At 47.4% G+C, this 24,590-nt stretch overlaps 1 protein-coding gene across 1 annotated transcript; it reads right to left on the reverse strand.

Annotated features, from left to right (window-relative positions):
• Positions 1-2,430: 2,430 nt before the first annotated feature.
• LOC120836167 (protein ANTAGONIST OF LIKE HETEROCHROMATIN PROTEIN 1-like) lies at positions 2,431-10,956 on the reverse strand. The gene is made up of 6 exons (XM_040502113.2): positions 10,939-10,956; positions 10,126-10,289; positions 8,681-8,810; positions 5,527-5,670; positions 2,967-3,280; positions 2,431-2,865 (listed from the first exon to the last, which is right to left on the reverse strand). The coding sequence occupies exons 2-6, from the start codon at positions 10,287-10,289 to the stop codon at positions 2,448-2,450; spliced, it is 1,170 nt and encodes a 389-aa protein (XP_040358047.1). The 5' UTR covers positions 10,939-10,956; the 3' UTR covers positions 2,431-2,447.
• Between the last annotated feature and the right edge of the window lie 13,634 nt (positions 10,957-24,590).

Genomic DNA, 24,590 nt, shown 5'->3' on the forward strand with positions numbered 1-24,590 from the left:
TATCGAGGCCTTCCATGCGCATTTTTAAGGAATGTTGCTGAAACAAGGGTAGTTACATATACTCAACAATCCAGTACAAAAAACATTCCCTGGAATACTTTTCTGCAGGACCTCTGGAAACATGGTGGTGCCCGTGGTGGACGAAGGGCGAGGCACACTAAACAAGACTGTGCAGAGGACCTGCTGGAGCGCATTGCCGACCTCTACGAAGCACCGGATCCAAGAGGATGTGTGGACGCGGTGCTCGTAGAGGACGTGCAGTGCGCAGACAGCCCTGCGTGCACCTCCAGTGCTGCCAATGGGACCTCTTCAGAATGTGTCGAGGTGCCAGCGAGCCCCAGCACTGCTCCCAACCCACGAAAAAGAGCAGCGAGCTTTTGTGGTGCGCAAAGCAAACCCCCACCCCCCCCAAAAAAAGTGCAGGATGCAGTCGCGGAGGAACTCGAAGACATTAATGCTAGACTAAAAAGATTCCAAGGGATAGACTCGCATGAATACTTCCTGCTGTCACTAGCTGACCCAATGCGGCAAGTCGACCCCTCACGGGTCCTAGACTTGCGAGTAGCGTTTTTGAAGCTGCTAAAAGAATACATGCCAGGAGCTCCAAACAATGGCTAAAAGCTTTTTTTTTTCTTCTTCTTTTTTTTGTGATGTCTAGGAAAGAAAGTAATTGACATAAGCTTATGTTAAGTATTTTTCCTATGTTTTAACCTTTTTTTTTCTACATTTTTAACATTTTCTACCTCATGTTTAGTGTTTTCTCCAATATTCTTCATACAACTGTGTGCAAATTCTGGTGTGTGCCATATATTCTGGGTTATAGTGCATATACTATACATGCCTAAAAGTTGAAAAGTTAGCCAGTGCAGACTATATAAATTTTTTTCTAGATTGTCCACTGTGACAAGACATGGGATTTTATGACTAACAAAGTATATTCATGTTGTTTTATGTATGATACAAGCTTCTTCGTAAGCTAAAACAGCAGGGATTTGTGAAGGGGTGCTGGGTACAATACTTTTAATGTGCTAGCCCTGGTACACGAGCTGACCTTGGATGGTTTCTACATTTGGATTAGGCGCCGAGTGTGGACTATATCCCAGAAAATATGGTAATGTTTTTTTTCGTTGGGGGGGGGGAGGGTGGGTAAGGTCTTAGCAAGCTGCATTTTGGTGGCCGTTTGCTTGTATACTTTTACCATTTGAATAGCAATAAAGAAAGTGAAGCACAGAATTTTCTTTATTTTACAGAACAAACAGGAGGATCCTTAAAACTAGAAAGGACAAGACATGGTCCAGTTCCGAGGGCAAAGTCTTGCAACTGGAGCAAAGACTGCAAACTATACAGAACTCACTAAAAATACATTCAACAGCTTTAATAATACCTGGAAATGTAGCTAACAAAAGTAAGAAATGTTACAGGTGCGAAAATAAATTGACATAAAGAGGCAAGAAAAATTTTAACATAGGTTTCGTTTCACAATGCTGAGCACACCAAAATCGTCAATCACTAGCTAAAACAGTTGTAAAACAAGATTTGCGTCGATGCTTGCACAGTGGAATCTGCCTGGTGTCAACTATACTCGACAAAACTTGGGCAGAGCAGTACGACAAAAAAATGTGCAGGTTTAATGAGCCATTCCAGTTAGGACGTCGAAAGAGTTCCAGTGATGGAAGTGCTGCGCCCTTTTGCACCATAATCGAAAGTCTGCTACATCTTGCGCTGCAGTGACATTTTTGCTAAGAATTTTGCCAAACCTGCACAAAAATAAGCAAAGCGAAAAAGAAAAAGTTTATTGCTCAGTTATTAAGTAGGAAAGTAGGAGGCAAGGAAAAAAGTCTGCTACAGAACCAGCTACAAAAGGTTGAATGCCACTTTCATCACTGGAGCTCTTAAAGGGGCGGTGCAACAATCTTATGATTAAAAGAATATGCATCTCATCATTTTTACGTTGTTTATCGTGTCCCAGAGGATAGAGAATACACTTCCTTCATTAAAAATGTCGCGATTCCGCTGCATAATCGCAAAGCAAAAGTCGAGCTTTTTCCCCCACCTGCAGCCTCAAGTGGCAGCCGAAGGAACTACGGCGGAAAGATTACGTGACCTCGCTCGGCTCTAAGCTGCAGCATAGCGCCCGCTAATGTACGCAGAGAGAGGGAGGGGAAGCTTCCTCCGAGATAGCACACGGGAAGCTACACGGCACTCCGAATGACGTCACTGGGAGTGCGACCAGGTGTGACCCTGAAGACTGGGAGTGAGTTGAGGGGTGCCCGAAATACCAATCTTTAACTTTTTTTTACGCAAAAAATAGGACACGCAGGCAAAATCGGTTTTCTGTTCTTTACTTCAGAAGTGTCAGGGGGCAACTTCCAGAAATCTTTGACCGAAGTCCGAAAATCGTTGCACCGCCCCTTTAACGATTCTTTCACCAAATCTGGAACATGGCTTTACTTCATCATTGCACCTTTCTGCACGAGACCTCTTTGGATTTTTCCTTTGTCTACGCCAGGCAACTTCCACTGCCACTTAACCTCCCCTGGTGGACTAGAGAAGTAGTGGGTGTATACTTCTCTAGCTGCCCCAGCCTCATCTGAGAAGTTGCGAGAAAATGTCGGCTGCATCGAGAAGAGCAGCTTCTTCGAAGCCTCCGACGTTTCTGCTCTCCAGGACCCTTCTGTGGTGTTCCCGAAACAATCGTCCTTATCTGCATAGCCTTCGGGATGCTCGCGGTGTTCCAGCAGGTAGTTATGCAACACGCACGTGGCCTTGACGACGTAATCCACATTTTGTGGAATCAGGTTGATTGTCCGCAACAGGATCCTCCACCGAGCCGCCATTATGCCGAAGGCATTTTCAGCGCACCTTCTGTGGGGAGGAAGAATGAATGTGGACAGATTTTGTAATTCATGTTGTCACAGTTGTTGCTACATCTAATTTAAGCTAGCCAACTAGTTATCTGGGCATACCTTCCTCGGCTGAGCCTGTAGTTGAAGACCCGCTTCTCCCCGGTCAGGTCCTTGGCGGGATATGGCCGCAGAAAATCGGGCCTCAGCTGAAACGCTTCGTCCCCGACGAAGACGTGAGGGGCCAGTCGAGGATCCTGGCACCGGGGGAGCTTGCCCAGGTCGGGGAGGTTGAGGGTGCCGTTCTCGAGGGCTTGCCCAAAATCGGATGCCTTGAAGACTCCCCCATCGCTCTGCCGTCCCTCGGCCCCAACGTCGATTAAAACGAAGCGGTAGCCACTGTCGACGACCGCCATCAGCACTATGGAGAAGGTGTGCTAAAGAGAGAGGTGTTGTGGTTAACAAAACTGCTCATGATAACATTACACAAACTATCCATGTTTAACTTTCAGGGCACCGAAAATACACATGAACCAACTAGCCCAGATTGCCATTCTAATATCACATGTTTGCCTAACTTCTGCTTGGAGATGGTCAACTGAATAATGTTTATACATTCATCATTATTTGCAGCTGCAAAGCCACAATCATTTTCAGATATCATCAAGCTAACCATTCCTTTAGTATTTCTTATTCCAATGCCAACTCGTGCACCAATTAACTCTAAAGCGTGGTTTCAAACCTTTAGCAGAAGCTACAAGTGCGAGCTCCATGCTTTCAGCGTCGCTGCCAAGCACGCGCGCTCGTGCGGTACAAGCACTGTTGAGGGCCACATGCTCGCGCTTGTAGCATCTGCTGCGTCTGGACTTAAGCTGAAGCAAAGTATAGGACAAATTATACTAAATTTCAGCCCTTAAGTACATGCTACATTTGTGCCCATTTTGATATATTCATAAAAAGCAAAACATGGAAGAAAGCACTGTTGTATTCATGCCGTCTATGCTAAATGCTATTCTTCTGGAAACTTTTCCGGCAGTTGCAATTTTCTCAATAGACTGCTATATCGCAACCTCTAAGAATGTGAGTAGACAATGCATGCTTCAAATTTATTTATGTATTTGTTCTATAAAACAAAATGACAAATACACATGCAAAACGTCTTAGGCCCCAACTACACGGACTGTTTTTTATGTGCTTCACCAGTGTCAATGTCTCAGCATTAGCGTGCACCTGATGTGAGATAAGGCAGTGTACTGGTGCTGGACAAGAAAGGATCTTTAGTACTTACAAGCTTTAAAGGGATACTTCAACGAAATTTGAAATATTCCCGTCGTGTTCAAAAATAGGTTGAATATGATCCACAATATCCGTAAATGACAATCGCACGTTTGCATTTTGATCCTGGTGGCTGTATTTTTCGTTATAAACGGCCCACTCTGGCAAGCGCTCGGACAAGGCTCAGCTTAGAGCACGTGACATCCAACGCAATCGTGACGTAGATCGTCTCAAGACGAGCAAAGCTACGGCGAGGCTGACGTCGAGAGGATGGCCTAGTCGTTCCAGCCACCGAAGCGGCTGCTTTTGTACGAATTTTGAACGACGGGTTAATCTTCTATAATCTTCTAGGGGGACAATAGCGACTTCTGCGACACACAAGAGGGATTCTCGGGAAGAGGGGAGTTCGTCCTTCCCCCCTTCTATCGTCGTGGCCGGAGACGAGACAACCTCCGTCACTAGCTGTCAAGGTTCCTAGACGAGCATTACAAACGAGGCGTTAGCGACATCCACCAGGTGCTCTTTGCTAATCGTTTAATTCGTTTTAAAATTCCTTTTCGAGACTTTTTTAACAAGATATTTATGTTCCATGTGATACTGCTCTTTTGAACACATACAAACCAAAAAATGAGCGCCGAAATTTCGTTGTAGTATCCCTTTAAGGTTTAATGTTGCAGTACAGAAGCTGTACCCCCAATCTCAAAACATTCATAACTTGCTGCATAGGCCACACAGAGACTGACTCGGAAGTTCCAGCAGTTGTACTTAGCCTTACTTCTGCCGTGCACCAATCTCCAATTAATCTCTGCACAGCAAGCCACTTCCGGTGCCGACACCGAAATGTGGCCGGGACAGACATCAGCACATTGCATGAAGAATGCCATGTGGTTGTGGCTTTAGGCATTCCTCAGCAAATTTCCTGTTACTTTTATACAAACTACACAAAATTTGGGCCGTTAGAATTGCTACAGGTTTGTGGTCACCTTCAGTTTCATGTTGATTCTTTGTTGTCTTACATTAATTTTGCGAAGCATTATTCACTATAATCCGTTTCACGATAAGATGGATTGCAGTAAAACTATAAGCACTTTAGCCAATCAAGTGGTCTGTGTATGTGAGGTGCCTTCACTAGGCGTGTATCCCTCTAGCCAGATAGAAGGTCACATGGCAAGCTTGAACTCTGTATTGACTTCGGTGACTTGCAGCATCGGCTGTAATCCATTCTAAGCTGAACAGGCTATGACAGTGGTCCCAGGGGTCAAAAAGCATGTACCCACGTGGTATAATCTGCATAAGGGTTTCATAAAAGCTATGGAAAATTCACAGCACAACTGTCAAGCCTGAATTCTGATCATTTACAAACTACCAAGCTATATCTAAGACATGGTGACAAGGACCAGAGACATACCTTGTAGTTGTAATAGGTGCTGCCAGAGTTCTTGGGGCAGGTTATCGCAACATGCTTCCCGTCCACTGCTCCAAGGCAGTTCGGGAACTGCCACCTCCGCGAGAAGCCATTTCCCACTTCGACCCATTCAGCCTCCGTGGGGGGCTGTATAATAGACAACATTTATTTATAAATTTACAAATCAGGCTATGGCTTACCAACAAAACAAATTTTATTCACTATTATTGGGGGTGGAAGAGGAATTGGCAGTGGAAGTGTGTTACAACACTTGTATGGCAGGCTCTTGCGTTATGAATTCAATCCTACTGTTACCAGTCCACTATCACTACCGGTTACAACTGTCACATCACCTTGTAATAATGTTTACAACACCGAGCAGATTTACCCCATACACCCTTTAAGTTTACAAGATTTTAGATGGCTATAATTATTTTGAAGCCTAATTACCATGTCGACGGCATGGATAGCTTTGACAGGGTCTGGAGGCAATAGTCGGTCAAATGTGACGACTGCTGTTCAACATGCAGACAGCTGTTTGAATGTGAAAATGCACTGAACGTGAACCGGGTGGGTCGGACCACATGGTGGTGCTCCCGAGTTAATGTTGGAACAATACAATCAAATGTTATGACAAGAAGACTCCTTAAATTCACTTTAAGTGCATGCTGCGCAGGCGATGATGGTCTGATGGCGACTTGTTTTCTTTTTTCACGGCATCTATCAACATTCTCGGTAAGATCGGGCAGGCAGGAGACACATGAAAACTGATTATGACGCCTTTCCTAGATCTTTCAGTGCAGCCCCAGTCTACACAATACCGCAAAACCTTGGGAAGGAAAGTTTCTAGCAAGAAAACATAGCAATGCCCGGCCCGCATGCAATTTTCTGCTCACACCTTGAACTGGAAGTGCGCCCCAAGCACCACTGCTGTGGCATGACGTAAGATAGTTGAGTTGGTGTGTAGAGAGTAGACACAAAGGGAGAGCTTTGTCTTCCTGAAGCCACAAACCTTCAGGCTCTGCCTTGATTAAAGAGGATAGGTACCTTTTCACTTCATTCCTTTGTCACCACTCTCACCATACTCTGTCCCAGAGCTTCAACCTACCAAGGTGCATAAGGGCGCACTTCACAGGATCGCTTTTTTGACCGTTCCATAGCCATTAAGTGGCTAGTTGTATGCAGGATTAAGGTTTCTGTACTGACATGTCGCCAGGGATTACGAAAACAAAACCAACTGATGGCCGGATGACAAGACTTTGTGCATCAATTTTCCAAACGTTCTGATGTGCTAGATTTGGTGTTCCAGATGAACTGTTATAGTTGTGTGAATTTTGAGGGTGTATGCAGAGCAATAAAACATGTGGAGAAACTGTCTCACAGTGAGATATGGAGCCAGAAGCCAAAAAACCACCCCTCAATTCCGTTTTTCACCTGATAAACAAAAACACTTTCTTCCTTTTTGCGAGGACTAGCTAATGGTAAATTCCGCTCGCAGGTCTCGAGTGCTCCAAAAGCGCTCCCATTTGGAGCGCTCATATTCTGCTCGCAGATCTGACTCGAGTTGGTCATCTTCCGCTCGTAGATCTCTGGCAGCGCCCGCTCCACGGAGCGCATCAAACCCCACCGAACTTGCTCTGCGGGATTTCACAGATCTCTGCAGAAGCTGACAGAGTGGCCCACATGATTTCCTTCTAAATCGGCAGTGCGCATGCACGGCGAGGTTGGAGAGGTCGGCGGCACCGGCGGGCCGGACCGGTCGGGTCATAGAGTTGGATTTGTGTGGGTGCGTCGTTTGTTTACGCGGGATTGTGACAGCTCGAACGCTTCTACCTCGCGTAGATCAGGGATACAAAGCCAGGACTGTGGAGCGTGGTAAATCGTAAGGGCTGACATCTGTGATCGTGAAAGGAAGATCGACAGAAAAGCCGGAGGGAGACGCAAGGTTAGGCCTGTTCATTCTGCAGCCAATGATTGTTTACCTTTTTACACTGGATTCCGCCGGCGTTTTCCCGTGAAATGAAGCAAGAAGTGATTAGGCAACAACCGCACAAGTGATGGTTTGTTACCTCTGTGTTTATTAAAGTCGTACCAGAAATCTGAATTCCACCACTGGCAATCGCTGTGTGTGCCCCGCCACTCCGAGGCGGCCGAAAGGTTTGTGACGGTGCCGAACGCGGACGTCTTTGTTATTTATGACGTGGGCGCCATGTACGTATATTTTCGCCCGATCTATGTCGCGTGTTATTTCTGCAACTAAGCAGTGACAGTCGACACTGGCCGTCGGAAAGATCAGTCGGCTGAAGCGTTGGTGGGCTTGTCAAGTTTGAGCAGCGGCCATTTTGAACGGCGGAGGGGGAAGCGGTGGGGAGGGGTGTGGGGGAGGTCGCTCCAAAAATGCAAGTTTATCTTCCCCTTGTCGATTCGTAGCGGGTTTCACGGAGCAAAATTTTGCCTCCCTTGCGGATTTTGGAAAGCGCTCCGGATCTACGAGTGGAATTCACCATAAGAAACATGATCCTACCAGGAGAAGAGAGAGAAGTGTGAAAGGGAACCAAGAGAAGCCTACAGGAAAAGGGTTTTCCTCGTGGCAGATAATTCTGTAGGTCTGCCTTGAAAGCCGCATTGCAAGGCAAGATGAGGGGCAACAGTGCAGCAATGCACCGAGGTGCTTGCCAGGACTCACGGGAGGCAATGTGTGGATGGCATGTGAACTACAATTTGTCTATAGCCTACAGATCAGAGTCTGTAGGTTATGGACACCTCCAGCTGCGTAGACTTTCCATTTTCCCGGGAGGGGCAGGCTGAGTTCTCCTTGGGGGGGGGGGGGGGGGGGGGGGGGTGCTGCGCGTTTCCTTCAAGACAGAACTGGAAGCTAACGAAAGCACGCTGGAATTCCATTTCCCATGTATTTTGTCAATAAATGCAACGTGGGTGTTATTTTGTTCACATGTTGCTACTAGAAGCTCGTTACATGGCACGTAAACAGCGTCTTGGTAAGGATCACGGCCCGGGCCCGAGGGGGGGGGGGGGGGCTCTGTCCCCCCGAATTCACCAGGGGGGGCACGAGCCCCAATGCCCCCCCCGTAGTCTACACCTATGATCTCCTAACAAATTAAATTTGTCATATCATACAACCAGTATATAAAGTGCTCACCTTCATGTAAATGGGGCACAGTCTGGCCCAGAGGGCGCGGCAGGTCTCGTGAACAGCCAGCCGAGCTGTTTCCAGCCCGACCCTGTACGCCAAGGCCACGTCCTTCACATCTTGACCGGATGCAAGGTAGCTGAAGTAAAGAACATATTCAATTACCGGATACAGTTAATGCACATATTTTTTAAGTGTTCTTTGTAATTCATTTCATTAATATTCAGAGCAAAAGGCAATGCTACTGCTATAGCATACTTCTGTGGTTAGAAAAAAGCAAATTCATAATCCCGACATGGGGGGAAAAGTAGTTTTCTACTTGCATTTAGTATGTTTATGCTCCGACGTCGACAAACCTAACATTTGACGACGTAAAACGACGTTTGTCATCCACTTCGCCACGCCGCGTTGCGAAAGGAATTGTCAACCGTGTTTATAGTCTGGCGTCGTTCAAAGCGCTCCAACGAATTGCTTCACATTGCGCATGCGCGTCTCCATGGCGATTGCGTGGTTTAGTCTCGCTGGTGGCGAATTTCCGCTTCCGTTCGCAAGAAACAGCGCTGCCCGGCTGCCCTTCAACGGTGATGATGAGAAGTTAAATGTGTCAAAAGCTGCGATTCGCGGCAGTTGATATCTCTGCACTGAGGTATGCTTAAAAACGAGGAAATAATGAAGATAACTTGCATAGAAACACATTTATTTCCTAACGAAAGTCATACGTGGTCAGCGAAAGAAGAACAATATTAGCCGGTCATGGTGTCGACCAACATCAACAAAAGAGAAGTAGATGGTGGTTCGGAGCAACCACCTCATGACTAGCCTTTTGCGTCGAAAACTCACGGATATGACGCCAAAATGGGAAGCCGATGTTCGTCGAAAAGCTTCAAGCGCGTCCGCGGTGTCGTTACGCCTACACATTTTAACGGCTCCGAGACAGGTCTACGTCGACGCGCCGGCTCACTCCATCGAGCAAATGGAATCAATAGAATGACATAGGCAAACTGTGCACCAACACAAGCATATCTAACTCACCAGCGGCTACACTCCATGACACAAGCACGAACGGCAGGCAGACGAATACACAACTCCGCCTGACCGATGCCCGACTGGAGCAACGACGGGAGCACGGCAATCACAGGAGCTGGCGTGAAGGCTTCTGGGTAACGACCGTCGCCAGCCGACGCCGCAATTCGAGCAGAGCCTACCTTGTCGAAAGCTTCGTCGACGGTTGCCGAGGCGCGCGACGTTACATTGCATTGCGTTCGACTGTTGTCGAAGTATAGAAGCTCCTTTCATAGCAACGTGACGCGACAAGGTTGGGCGCACGCGCCCGTCAACGTTACATTGGAGTATAAACAAGAGCTCAAACGACACCGCAGACTTGGTCAAGAGAACAGGCTGTCTGCCTCTGAAGAACCATTGCAATTCACGCCTCAGTAGGAAACTACACATACCTCAGAGTGATGGCAAGTCGCTCTTCCGATGCCAGGGGCTCACGTATGCAGTGCATGCGCTGCAAATCTGCCTGCACCAGCTCATGCAGCATGTCGAAGGTAGCTGGGCTCATCCGATAAAACTTCTTGAAGAACTGGTGGTCTCCTTGTCTCATCAGCTTCATCTGAGCAAGAAGGAAAACCTTGTAATTAGCTTGCCTGGTCAATATACAGCTTGTTTTGGGAGAAAAGAGAACCATGTTTTTCTGACAGTAAATTTAGACTACATCACCGAACAGTGTCTCTGTCCAAATGTGGCACAAACGTTTTCAACCAGATGCCCGATTCTCATTATTTTTAATTATGGACATGCATGGCGTCTTTTACTGAGAACCTTGTCTATTTTCTCAATGAAGGTTTACAAAAATCGCAAACTTGTTTTAAATCAGAGAACGGAAAGATCTGAAACTTCGGCATCTGGTCCCAACTGTTACAATACTCTACTTCAGTTGGCCAAAATAAGCGCCATAGCGACACAAAATATTATTTAACTGTACATGCAAAGTACAGGAAAAACAGTTTTTGATTTTTCTTGATTTACTCAGGTGAGCCAATCTTTCCACAATTTTAGTGAAAGCTTCCACCACCTTCAGGAACCTCTGTAGTAAATCCTAGAGCGATACGATTTAAGAACCCGATTTGTGCGGACAGTCTAAAGTGGGATCGAAGCGATCTCCGCCGCCGCCTTTGGCATGAATCGTATCGTTTGGAGTATCGATTTCGGGGGTGTCGGAAGTCTACTAAAAGTCTATATTTATAAGCTCTTCTACTTACGGCAGTGTGGTAGAGCCCTTCCTCCTTCCTCTTGAGAAAAATCGGGCGAACCCAACAGGTCCGCTCGCTCCGGTTCCTCTTTTCTCGCATTAATCGTAGCAACGCTACCTTCTTTCGTAGCAGAAGCACTTGTAGCTCGCGCTCCATCCTTGCGGGGTCCGGTAAAAAAACACAATGCACAACGGACAGAAAAAGGAAAATACTGGAAATAACTAAAAACAAAAGTACGAAGAACAAAGCTGAGCACCAGGAGACAAGCAGCAGACCGTCAAAACTAGCAGAACGGCGCGCCACTGCGCAGGCGCGTCGTGTATTTAATGATGATGATAACAAATTCGACACGTCAATACTGAGAGAGACAAAATATGTTGACACGTAATAGCATTGAAGTATATTTATGCGTTAGATAACAAGTTAATACAAAAGGATAACCGAGTTTAAATCAGGTTTCGGGTTTGATGTACTCTTATTTTTCAAGCTACAGGTTGGCAACACCGCGCTATACGACGAGGAGACGCCGACGGAAAGCGCCGTATGTGGGTCGGCGACCTTCTTCTCTTCCTTCCTACGAAAAAAACGTCCGCTAGACGCCACGATTACGCCCGCTAAAACGCGCGTAAACTCGTTGAGAATACGCCCTATGTGGTTCGGGCTTTAGGCGACAGATCGAAGCAGGTGGACGCGCGAAGTTCGAGCTGGAACTGACAACAAGCAGACAAAGAAAAAAGCGGGTGCCAGGCGCACCCTTCCGGATCTCTATGCTTATCAGCGTGTAGCTCGCGCGCGGCTGCCGGTCACGTGACAAGTGACAAGAGAGGTGGGTGGGGGCCTCTCCCCAGGCATTCCAGAAAGATGTGTTTTTGTAACCTCGAAAAAAAAAACAAAAAAAAAACGCGCGCGCATTTTAGCACGCTTGAACCTTGGGAATGGCGGCGGGGCGTCCAGAAGCTCGGCTTGCGCCCGAGCAAAGAAAGTACTCAGCGCGAGCTCGTAGTTGGACTGCTGCAACGGCGGGCGTGCTCTCGCAATGCTCGATGTTCTTGCAGCCTCGTGTACGCGTGCTACCTTCGCTGCGTCTCGAATTAAAGTGAAGCGGAGTCTATACTTCGTTTCAGCTTCGGTCCGAGCGCGGCCTATGTTATAAGCCGCTCTCTGCAGTTGATTGGACCAGCCGGTATTCGCCGTCTCTCTGTGCGTGCTCCTCCGCCGGCAAGTCTTATCAAGCGCAGAGAGCACGCCATGACGCAGCGCTTTTTGCGGTGTTTGATTGGCCCTTCGGTTCATAATATCGGCCGCGCTCGGACCGAAGCTGAAACGAAGTATAGACGTACATTCTTTCACGCGCTCGCGTCTTCTGCGAGATAGATTCGAGCTGAATAATTAAATTGAGGCAAAAAAGATGGACAAAGTTTTAAAGTTCTGTCAAAATATCGGCTCACCAACGTCGCGCGTTTACGTAAAACAACAACAACAAAAAAAGGTGTTAGTTTTAGTTGCGGTATAAGCGAACATCAGCGCAATTAAATTATAAATATAATTACTTGCATTACGCGGACGATTCGAAATCGATGAACCGGCGCTCCCAGCCTTCCGGAAACATTGGCTTCCACGGCTGAAACGCTAGGCGTGCCCACGCCGCCGATCTGTACGTTCAGTATCAAACGGGCTCCGGAGAATCGTTTGATTAAACCGGTGCAGTTTGCAACATGGTCACCGGTGTGAGCAAGCGTTCGACAACTTTGCCCAAACGAGTCGCCCATTTGCCCAAACGAGTCGCCCATTTGCACAGACGAGCGAACCATTTGCCCAGACGAGCGACCCGTTTGCCAAAGGAGTGACCGGTTTGTCCAAATAGGTAACCGTTATGGCTCATACGGGGGACCCCTTTGAGCCATACGGGCGACCCCTTTTACAAACTGGTGACCGGTATGGTTAAACTGTTACCGGTATGGACCCGTTTATTTTCATATAGGCGCGAAATGTTTTTTTTCAGTAGGGTTATTTCTCGTTTTGTTGTTTTCTTTTTTGTACGGGTCCTTGAGTTTGTAGCCTGCGCATCCTGCTTGGACCACGTGCGGTCTGGAGTATTTAATAAATAAAAAGAACATTGGGTATGCCTGGAAGTGGCAGCTGAATTGTTCAAACGTGAGCTATCACTTTGGTGGCGTCGCTGACACCCGTGCCACACGGGCAACTCGATGCCCTTTACAGCCAATGATATTCGTGTGATCGACGAATCGGCTCGCGATCTGTCGCGCGTGGAATGCGCTACACTTGGAGTGTCGCGCGCTGATTGGCCGATCGTTCAAATGTCCTTCGTTGTAAATGGCATTCGAGTTGCCCGTGTGGCACGGGTATTAGCCTAGTGTCTGAAGCAAGAAACGTTGGGTAGATCAGGAAGCCGGGGTCCTATAACATGCAACTACGGCGGAAGCTGCGGTCTCTGCGGGCCAATAGGAACAACGGAGAGAGGCACGTGCCTACGATTCGCCTTAGTGCAACCCTACCGCGTAGAAGTGTCAGGCTTTCCGCTGCCTCTTGCTTTGATATGTTTGCGTTGCGCTCGTATGCATACCGCATATTGAAGCCGTCGGAAAGTAATGTAGGGCGTAGCGTTCATCCTTTGCCAAGTTACAACGAGACAGCGTGTAACCGTGGGCTCTCACTCTGCTGGTGCCGCCTGGCCTTTGGCGGCCGGCTATGCGAAGAGGCGACATTACGACTGCCACCCATATTGATACAGAAAAGTGGGCGAATCGAGCTCACTATATGTCCGAGTCTGCAGAGTTTTAGTTTTCGTTTAAATATACTTTCACAGCAAAGGGTGAAATATTGACAAATTGCATGGAACACTTTTTTTGAAATTTCTTACAGAACAAGGGCTTCCCTGTTCAGTGGAAGGGTCTATCGAAGTTAAAGAGCACTATAAAGCCTTGGAGCCACCTCAACGCGGCATGCTTGGAACAACTGGCGAATTCCAGCGAGCCAGCACAGTGCCGATTAATACCGCAATCCACATTTTTCAAAGTGTAAAGGAAGCTGTTCATCACGAAGAGGAGTAGTGGCCTTTGTCGGGTTGAATTCAACTTTGAGCTTTCCTCTGGGCTTTTTTCCAAAAGTGTTCAAAGATGGTGGATTTTATGTGATGAGCCTGATACACTCGCGAAACCAAGTTGGGTGGTGCTGTAGAAATGCAATTCCTTGTAGGAATTAAGGGCAGTCTCCGGCGCTCGAATTCTTCGTGAGTGTTCCTCGACGGTTTCCCTCAAGAGCACTTACATATTTACTTCCTGGCGAGAGCGTCCACCGCCGGGGAATAATAGCGAGTAGGAGCGAACAAGGCGTCGGGTGTCAAACTGGGTGAAGGCGTAATGACAATGACGTTAACCAACAAGCTTTTCAGGCAAGTGTATCACGAGAACGAACTGCTGAGAAACTCGTACGTCAGTAGCATCCAAAGACATTGTCCTTGCGTTGACTCTTCTCCTAGTGTGGATGAACGTTTAGAGAAGAGGTTGCGATCTTTGTGTTCAACCGTAGAAAGCCAGAACAAGGAGCTAAAGACATGCGACATGCCTAACCTCTTGCTACGAAAACGTAACCTAGCCATTGGTCATGCGGCTGATGCCTGTGCTAAAAGGGAGGAAGAGCGTCAGCGTGATTGCGCAGTATTTGAACCATTGGTTGAAATTCTGAAACACATACTTGACGACAACAAAAAATACTACAGAAAATGAGCAACAGAAGACCAAAAAGCTTTGTTGACTAGTGCAGATAAGTCTGGGCAAGCACAAATCGAAACTCTCGCCAAGGAAAGCTTGCTCGTGGTTCGTGATGATAATTTGAACGAGGTAAAACGAATTGGGGAAGGGTGAAGTAGAACAGCGAACAGAAAACTTGACTTCTGGCAGACAGTGTCGGCAGCCAACTTGAAGCCTTGCTTTCGCTTTGGGTTAAACCTGAAAGCTATCTCCGTTGAAGATAGAAAGGAACTTGTGCACCAGAGTTTGTACAGGGATGCAGAGCTTGCGCTTGTTCAATCGATCTAGGCATAATTCAAAGGCAGTCGAATTGTGCCTGGATCAAAGATGAGCACAAGTGCAGCAATAGGCACGAGCTGTTACAAAACTTTAAAGGATTGCCGTCAGTAAGCCCGCTTACCACATAAAGGTAGACATTAAGGAATCGTTCTGAAATGGTCAAAACACCACGCGGGGCAGCTTGTGCGCAGGTGTCTTTTTTTTACAGAGCTTGATTCACTACGTCATAGTGAAAATGGCAATTGAAGGCGATGGCTCCAGGATAAGTAGCCAGACGCCAGAAAAAAAAGCTTCACATTCAGAATACATCGTCTGTTGGTCACCGTCGCCACTTCTGAGAACTATTTTCCCCTACGGGAATCGTTTCAGCACCTCTTTGGAAATATTAACCGCGTGGTTGAGAGTGGGCAGGTTGTTGTCAGGGGATTGCAGTCAAGGTACGCTTTTGATCGGAACTTAAGTTCATCTTAAATGTGGTGGTGTTCCAAGCATCATCGTGAAAAGTTTTATGTCCGTTTTGTTTCACGCACGCGAGAGACAGGGCGGGCCCGCCTTGCCTTCTCGAGGCTTTAACTCTCTATTTTTTTCTAGAACATTGCTAAGCCTAACAACGCACTGTGACGCCCTGTCGCATGGGGTTCAATTTGCTACCTTTTCAGTATTGATCCGGAGCCCACAGTTCTGGACAGATGACACATGTGTTTGCGTGAAGTCAACAGACTCCTAGACAATTCAATGATTGAAATGGAGGATTTTTATTGCAAAGTGAAAGTTCGCAACCCACGTAAACATCTTAAACATCGCGCTAAGTTTGGTGGACTAGTAATTGACTGCGGAATGAAGTTGGTAGCTTGGCAGAATGGAAAGAAGGGCCGCGTTTTTACCTCGCTTTGTGGTAATGACCACATAAAACTGCTGGAGTGCCGGTAAGAGAAACTTATAGGTATACGTTTCATGCAGACACAGATGAGTCAGATATCGCTGTCTGGCAGACATTTCGAAGTCTTCCGCTTAGCTTTGAAACAAACATAACGGGTGAGGACGTGGAAGAGGAAGCGCGGACGTTTTTTCGGACGTTTATTGAACTGGAAAATACTCCCCTAAGGGGTATGGTAAAGACCGGGTCTCACCCTACGTCGATACCTTGGCTCTGCACGCTTCATCCAAGCGTATCATGTTTGAATGCCTAAGATGGTTTTCGAGCCAAGGTCTGGAAAAGATCCCAGGGTCTCTTATGTTATCCCTAAAAGACTTGAAGGCGAAAGCCCAAGCGCCGGTGTGAGCGTGATAGCAAACCTCCAAAGACCTCGCGCTCTCTGACGACGCACTTTTGGTGCTGTTAATCTCACGGTATGTCGCACGCCCGCTCTTCAACGCTGCCCTAGCGAGACTGTCTTCTTCTTCCGCTGGGCTTGCGCCGCGCGCGCGCCTCCGCCCGCCTGACACAAGTAATGCCATCTCGAGGCCCAGTGGCGAACAGTGGGTTTGGGTACCTTTCGTGTCGCTAACGAGTTTTGGTAGCTTTTGTGTCGTCGACGGTTTCGCACAAAGGCACGCATATATTTACTTCCTGGCGAGAGTTGTCACCGCAAGGGAATATTGGCGAATAGGATCGAACAAGGCCTCGGTGTCAAACTGGGTAAAGGCCTAATGACAATGACGTTAACCAACAAGCTTCCTAGGCATGGGCACCACGCTCAAGGACTTCGAAGGTTGACTGAATGATAAAACATATAAGGCTTTCGCCTTAGAAAAAAAGAACGATGTACTAAAAAGGCTCGAGGTACATCTAAGCACTTCTCATAAGTTGTGAATGCACAAGCATGCAAGCCACTCGTCCGCTCCATTAATTCGTCTGCTGCGTACTTTTCGTCGCCGGTCAGCGCGCGCGCTCTCCTGGGCGCGCTGACCTTGGACGCTCCGTGTTAACGGCGCGCTGACGGACACGCAGCACCATGGGGTGTGCGGTCATTCAAACTGACGCGCAGTGGCCAATGGATCCCCGTCAACGCGCGCCAGCCAATGGAACCGGAGCCGAAAATCCATCAGCTTTACTCCTTTCGTTTGAGATTGGGGAATATAGGTTCCGTTGGGATCGCTTTTCGCGTGATTTCATAGCTGAGAGTTGGCTTCACTTGGAGAAAGAATTTTAAGTGCCGTTTGGCACGGCTCGCTCCATAAAACAGTTAATGCTTTCGCATTAAAACCCTGCACCACGGCAAGTCAAACAAGTGGAATCCTATAGGAGACGCGTTCAAGCTGGCAAAACGCTCGGAAGTACACTCCCTTTCACTAGTTGTGTGCATTGCAGGCGAAGGCAACGCCAGGCGAAGAAAGAAAGAGCGAGCACTAGGAAGGCAGGACGGGAGTGGAGGGCAATAGAAGGCGAGGGGAGAAAGGGGAGAGCACTAGGAACGTTAGAGAGGAGAGGATTTTCTTCTCCTTTCCAGTTTTTCGAGTGCTTGACCTCTCTCCCCTCGTCTGGCGTTGGCTTCCCTGTTCTGCGCGCAACCAGTGACACTGAGTATAATTTCGGAACTTACAGGGTCTCGAAATTACTGAAAAGTTGACGGCGGCTATTGGAATGGAGGGGGTATCATCAATGAATGGTAGCGTTGTAGTGTTCCTCTACCGACCCTCGGAAAAAGGTCCTCGATGAAGATCTAGATAAGAAGAGCACCGGGGAACTTCGAATGCAACCGCGCTGTTTGGCTGTAAACACTAGTGTAAAATGCCCCCGTAAACTCCGGGACATGCTGCGTAAAACGAGGGGCCACGCTCCAACAATGTAGTTTAGAGTGATGGAATCTGTTTTTAATGGTAGAGCATTAACAATACCATGAAGCGAACCGACGCCATCAGCTTTGAAGCCGCGCCAACCGGCCCTTCCCCTGTCCCAATGGCGTCAGTAGCAGAAATCTGATGGATGGGCTCCCATTGGCTGGCGCCCGTCAACAAGGACCGAGGCTCCTTTTGGCTCTTGTGCGGCGTAGTTCCGAAAAACGCCACAATAAAAACCTTCTCCATGGCGGCGTAGCGCACGCAGCGGCCCGGCCGCCGGTAAGAGGTGCGGCGTTGCGGGTCTGGCCTCAGAGCCGCAGAGCCCGCCGGGCAAACTCTAGGGAGGGTGCACGGCTGAGCTCAGCGCGGCGCGGCCATTTCACGAGGGCGCGCGCTCGGCCGTCGGCCGGCGAAACGTGGTCGCCAAGGCAACTACGCCGCAGACGAACTAAGGGAGTGGAAGAACGACATTCATGCTTTCGCATTCAAAACTCGTAAGAAGTTTTACTACTGTTTCATTATAGCTCGCTTAATCACGCACCTTAAACTGTCCCCCCGTCGCGCACATCTCCGCGCACTGGTCATCCATACAAGTAACGCTGCCACGTGCCCGAACTACGACTTTTTAGGGCGCAGCTCTTAGGCGCCCGTTTCCGGCTTGAGCGGCGTCGCCGTCGCCGTCGGCGTAACCGCTCGATGACGATGGCGATGACCCCCTGAGGTCACGTGAACCCCCGTGAGGTCATGTGACCCCGGTGACGTCAAGTGACTCCCGTGAGGCCACGTGACCCCCGTGAGGTCACGTGATCCCAGGTGACATTACGTGACCCCTGTGTTGTTGTTGCTGGCATTTGTTATATATGTCCGATCCGCTAACTAGAATCGGTGACAGGCTAGTAACCCAGTGGATGCTCCGAATTCAGCAGGAGCTTCCCGCCTTAAGCCCGGTTCAAACAGACCCGGACTGCAAACCCGGGCGCCGGAACCCGTAGTGACGTCAGCGCTCCCTCCGTACGAGCGGTGACTTAAGTACGGCTTCCGGCACCCGGATTGAAGAGTTGGCATTTTTTCAACTTTCTCCTTCCCGGGTCGTGACGTAAAATTCCGTATTTTCTCCGCGGCCAATCAGCGCGGCGCGCTTCCCTCCTCCGCCCTCCTTGCCACCGGCGTTCACGTTGTTCCTCGTGCGAATTCCTCAGTCGCTCCGTGCTTGCTTGCAAGAAAAGCTCAAGTGATGAACTTCCCGCCCGTCTCCGACGCGAGGAAAGCAGCTCAAGCTGCGAAGAAGAGTGCCGCTGCGTTTGACGTACCCGAGAAAGCCTATGGATTAGTGCAGCGGTACCCCTGGATCTACGACAGGTATCGTAGCGACCACAAGGACCGGGACAAGTGAAAGAACTCGATACTGCTTTTAATAATTTATTGACACGGTTTCGGAGACACGGGAGGTGGTTGCAACCCGATGAAACGGCATCTTCAATGCAAATGTAAGTGGCCGTTTGTAGAGGCAGGCAGTGGTTGGCTTGCTGGCTGCAAAGAGTCCGGAAAGGCAGTGGGATGTTGTTAATAAGCAAATGTGCTACGCTTCCAGCTTTGAGGGCATGCTTGTTCACTACAATTGTAATGAAGCAACTCATTTGTTCATTTTGATTTTTTTTTATACACAATGTTTTACTAGCCTCGGGCACTCTGCCACCGACAAAATCTCCTCTCCCCCGAAACAAATCCTGGCTACGTGCCTAGCTGCAACCATTGTGCGTGCGAGCTACATCTGACACTTAAAAGGTTAAAAAGGTCAACGACACCGGTACGCGCTGTAGACCAGTTTTTAGGCCGTACTGTTCGACCGCTAGCCTAGGGTCTTTAACACCCGTCACGCAGTAGTGAAACACGAACGTCTGCTGGTACGATGCTCATCCAGATCGAAACGGGCAGGGGTGGGGATTGAACCCAAGATCCCTGGGTTCTGCAGCGCGAGCTTTCGTGCAGAAAGCTTGTAAGCACACATCCTAGCTAGCACAAAGCACAAGGAAGCACAACGGGCTTCCCTCATACATGCACTCAAAGGAGCACAACACCGTGACCAGATTTTGTGGGCCGAAAGATAGTGTCGTACGAGCTGCACATGTGCATGCTATTTCTATTTTTTTTTATAGCACAGACTCAGTAAAATTTGACAAGCATGTGACTGTTACAAAAGCTGCTCTCGTGATCCTGCCGCGTTAAAAATGATATAAACGTGCTTTCACTGCGGGAGCGCACGCTCCAGGTGAGTATTCCTGCGAGCGACGCGCGGGCCCATGTGGAACGCCACTTGGTATATAACATGAAAATAATCCAAAATAAAAAGCAGCACACCCTACCTGGCTCGTGACATTCGGAAGCACTCAAAGAATTCCCGGCCGTCGGGGTCTTCGAACATCTGTCTCACAACACTGTAGTCTCACGATGGTGGCATACTCGTCGAGCATTTTCCCAGGCTTCAGGAGCTCGCGGACGGCCTTTCGCTTCTTCTTTTTCTTCACGCTCCGTAGGTACTGCTCACACGCAGCCGCGAAAGTAGTCAGCCGACGCCAGGTGATAGTTGTTGCATTTGTGACGCACCTCACTACACAAAGGTTCATAAGTGAGGCAATTCGAGCTTCGTAGCCGGGATCCTGCCGAGACGACGCCATCAGGAAACAAAGCGAGTGCCGCGGTGATGCCGCTCTAGTGGCTCTAGACGGAGCGCGCCCCGCGCCCGGGCTGCCCGGACCCCCGGGCGACGACCGGGCTTGACGACAACCGCTGATTGGTTGCCGGAGAGCCGCCGTGACGTCAGGTCCCGTGGAGACCCGCACCGCGCGCCGTTCAAATCAAACCGTGACGTCAGCTCCCGTAAACGGGAGCCGGAAGTGATTACGTCAGTACAGGTTCCGGCTCCCGGGTTCCGCATTCCGAGTCTGTTTGAACCGCCCTTTAGATAGCACTCGTCGCATACGCAGCCGGAGCCCTACGAAAGGCAAGGAGAGGAAGGCGGATCTTGTGTTTTTTTTTTGTTATACCTGTCGCCGTCTAAAAGTTTTCATATGAATATTTAAATTTCGTTCAATAGTCAGGTAACAACCGTCACTTTGCATGCCAGCAACTGGGAACTAACTTGTAAATCAAGAATGTGCAAACGCACACCACTTTTAATGCTATTTCGTTTACAGGCACAAAGCCATCATGAGTTTGCTTGTTTTTCATTTTTTTCCAACTCTACGGTGGAAGAACAGAGTGAAAAAGAGTCTGCTCAGTATTTTGTAAACTTTACTTAGTCTAACGTCGTTATGATAAATGTTACAATGCGTAGGTCGATTCATTTGCACTCCGTTTAAAAGAAAAAAATAATGATGTAAGCTTCGTCCGCTCGTGTAGGTTTTCTTCAGGTCGTCTTCGTCGTTTGAGTTGTTTTCGTCATGTATAACGTTTATCAACTCGCCCTATTCGCTACCTCAGTGTAATATAATAAATTTATGAAGTTGTATGAAGTTGGGAACAGTGCTTTTATTTACCAGCCCTTTCTCCGGGAGGTCTATCCGTTTTCACTCGTTGTTTTTTCGCTGCTGGTTTATACAGGCTATTTGATTTTATTAGATTCAGTTACCAAGATGTACGTTTAATTTATGCAGGCTAGAATGTTGATTTTTGTATTTTATAGATTACTTTTGTAATTTGAATATTTTATATCGCGTAAGTACCTGCAAATATTGTCGAACCATCTGTTATTTGTTTATCAACATATAATATCTAAACATGCCTTGTGCAACTTGCTTAGAACACTTCGCTTTATATTTCTAAAAGGCATTTTGTGTAATAAACGTTGCGTGTGTTTTATCTTGTAACCTGAACTCTCTCCCTTCCGACAGATTTTGCACAACTTTTCTATCACGAAGAAAACGCGACCTATACATGGACGAACGAATGTAAGAGTACAACACGGACTGGCGCACAAAACAATCAAAACATTTACACATTCCACATTTCTCTTAAAGGGCGGTGCAACAATTTTTGTACTTTGCGTGAATACAGCTTAGAACGAATCCCTGACGTTTATGACCAATGAAACACGGGTTCGTCTTTCACCCCACGCAAGAAACGTCACAAAAAAAAAAGAAAAGAAAAGAAGGAAAACGAGCAGCGTTGACACGGGCCACTACCCGAATGCTTGTCGAGCTATTGATCATCACGAGCCCAAATTGAGTGATCAGGCAATGCTCAGGTTCAATGTATGATCCGAATTAAAATACTGTCACTGGGGGAGACTGGGACCCCCATACTACGTCATCAAGTTTTTCGAAGGAGAAATTGAGAGAAAACGATCGCTTTTATCCTTGAAACTACACCGCAACAAAGAGGTTTCTTGGTGAGCGGTGTTACGTGCGAGCACATTTGGAATGTTTTTCACTTTACACAAGTTTAGTGACACTACTGTGACACAATTGAATATCGTTGCACTGCCCCTTTAAAGGGAAGCGGAATCACTTTTCAAGAAATCCGAGTTAGGAGCGGACATCTACAGCTTTTCGTCTAGTTAATTCAGGTATCAGAGTTAACACTGGCAGAAGTAAACGTAAACCGCATTTGTTTCCACAAAACGTGCAGCGATTGCCCCGGGACCAAAGAATTTTAGGACCCAATCACTCACCATCACATCACCAAAATCTGAAGCCCATCAAAGTCATTCGCAATCACATCACAAAATACACCGCGCCATTCAAAAGTCACAGCCCTTCACATTACAGGGTTAACCGTGCCAAACACTCGTGGCCAATCACATCACGTCTTCTCAAACTCTGCCCCCACCATGGTTACTCACAGTCAGAAGGAGGTTCCACCCACAGCCCAGTCAATCATATCACAACCCCTCAAAGTCGCCCCATCACAGCAACTCAGTCATGAGGAGGAGGTCCCGATCACGGCCAGCCACTTACATCACGGCCACTCAGCCGCTTACCATTACGGTTTCGCATTCCCTCATCGCGGGGCTTCGTCGCTACGAGCTGAGCCAGCCGAGCGGGCCGGCGCCTGCGGCTTTTATTATGTTGTTCGTTTGTTTTGTTTTGTTCCTGTTCTTTTTTCTTCCTTTTTTTTTTTGTTGCTTTTTTATAACATTGAACCGGAGACGTCCACGGGATGAAGGCACCACAGCGCTACTGAGAACTCGTCCAGCGCTCAAAAAGGAACACAATTTTGGAAAAGGCCAAAAAAAAACGGATCACTACTGCATCCCTCGAGTTTGGCGGAGCCGAGTCACCGGTTTATGTAAACGAACACTTGACAGGCTTGAACAAAAAACTGCTGGGAACGGCTATCGCGCAGAAAAGAAGGGTTGGGTGGAAGTTTGTGTGGTGCTCTGGTGGCAAAATATTTGCGCGTAAAGATACGACGTCAGATGTACTTAAAATTACTTGCCTGGGTGATGTTGAAAAAATTAGGAATTAGCGTAGAATATTTCGATGACTGCTGTATTTTTGTATAACTTCATACTTCTCGATGGCGGTGCAAAATTGCTTTTACCACCCTCACGAAGTGAATGCGTTGTTTGGAAAAACTGATAAGAAATGTCTCAAATTTTTTCACCTTAACGTTAGGTCAGCGCGATCTAAAACCGATGACCTCTTTTTACTTTTTAACACGTTTGAACCAATGTTCGATATCATCATGCTCACTGAAACCTGGTACAGCGATGACAGCGATGTTTTTCTTTTACCGGGATATGAACACTTTTATCTGAACCGCAAACAAAACCGTGGTGGTGGTGTATCCATCTTGATATCAAACACAGGTTTTGAGATTGTATCCGAATACTCAGCCATTACAGATCATTACGAGGTACTATGCATACGTAAAAACCTTGAAGTGTATTGTGTTGTTTACCGCCCACCAAATGGAAATGTGTCCCAGTTCTTTGAATTTCTAGAAAAGTTGTTTAGCTCTATGACTGAAGTTAAATGCAATTTCATCCTTGGAGGCGACCTAAATATTGATTTTCTTGATCTATCACGTAATCAGTCGGAGTTATCTTTATTACTGTCTGCACATAATCTTCAGAATGTCATATCTCTTCCCACGCGTATAACAGCGTCATGTTCCTCCTTGCTTGACATGTTTATTACCAATCACGATAGCTCAAATATTACTGCTGGAGTAATGTGTTTAGATTTGAGTGATCATTTGCCCATATTCATGCTGATTCATAAACATAACGCTACAGCTAAAACGAAGGTCAATAAACTTCAACCCACCAGATACATTAGAAGCATTAACGATAAAACGTTGCAGGCGTTTAGAAGAAACGTTGAGAGCGCGAACTGGAGCAGTATAATAGGCATAAAGGATATAAATAAAGCTTACGACAAACTTATTGAGGTTTTTAAAAGTATTTATACGTCCTCATTTCCGTTAAGATTGGTTAGAACCGATAGACGTGCCCGGAAACCCTGGGTTACTAAAGATCACTTAAAATCAATGCGTGCCAAAGATCGCTTATATAAAGCATTTTTAAAATCGCGAGACTTGGTCAAACTAGCAGAATTTAAGTTACTGAGAAACCACCTGAACGCAGATTTGAGGCGTGCAAAGCGAAACTATTATAACCAACTTTTTGATTTTGAATGTCTGAAGCATCCTGACTTGCTTTGGAAAAGACTTAATGCTCTCTTGGGCAAAAATACTAACAATGATAGAATAGAAAAATTAGTTATTGATGGGATGGAAAAGTGCGGTTCTGAACTATCAGATGCTTTTAATCGTTATTTTGTGAACGTTGGGTCTAGTACCTACTGCAGTGATGCAGCACAAAATATA

The sequence above is a fragment of the Ixodes scapularis genome, unplaced genomic scaffold (assembly GCF_016920785.2).
Source record: "Ixodes scapularis isolate PalLabHiFi unplaced genomic scaffold, ASM1692078v2 PGA_scaffold28__5_contigs__length_5199819, whole genome shotgun sequence".
NCBI lineage: Eukaryota > Metazoa > Arthropoda > Arachnida > Ixodida > Ixodidae > Ixodes > Ixodes scapularis.

Excerpts from the sequence above, each read along its gene's own strand:
- LOC120836167 (XM_040502113.2), bottom strand. The coding sequence starts at position 10,289 with ATGAAGCTGATGAGACAAGGAGACCACCAGTTCTTCAAGAAGTTTTAT. Across the intron at positions 5,671-8,680 it reads TGTGCCCCATTTACATGAAG|CCCCCCACGGAGGCTGAATG; the intron begins GTGAGCACTTTA and ends TCTATTATACAG. Across the intron at positions 3,281-5,526 it reads GCACCTATTACAACTACAAG|CACACCTTCTCCATAGTGCT; the intron begins GTATGTCTCTGG and ends CTCTCTCTTTAG.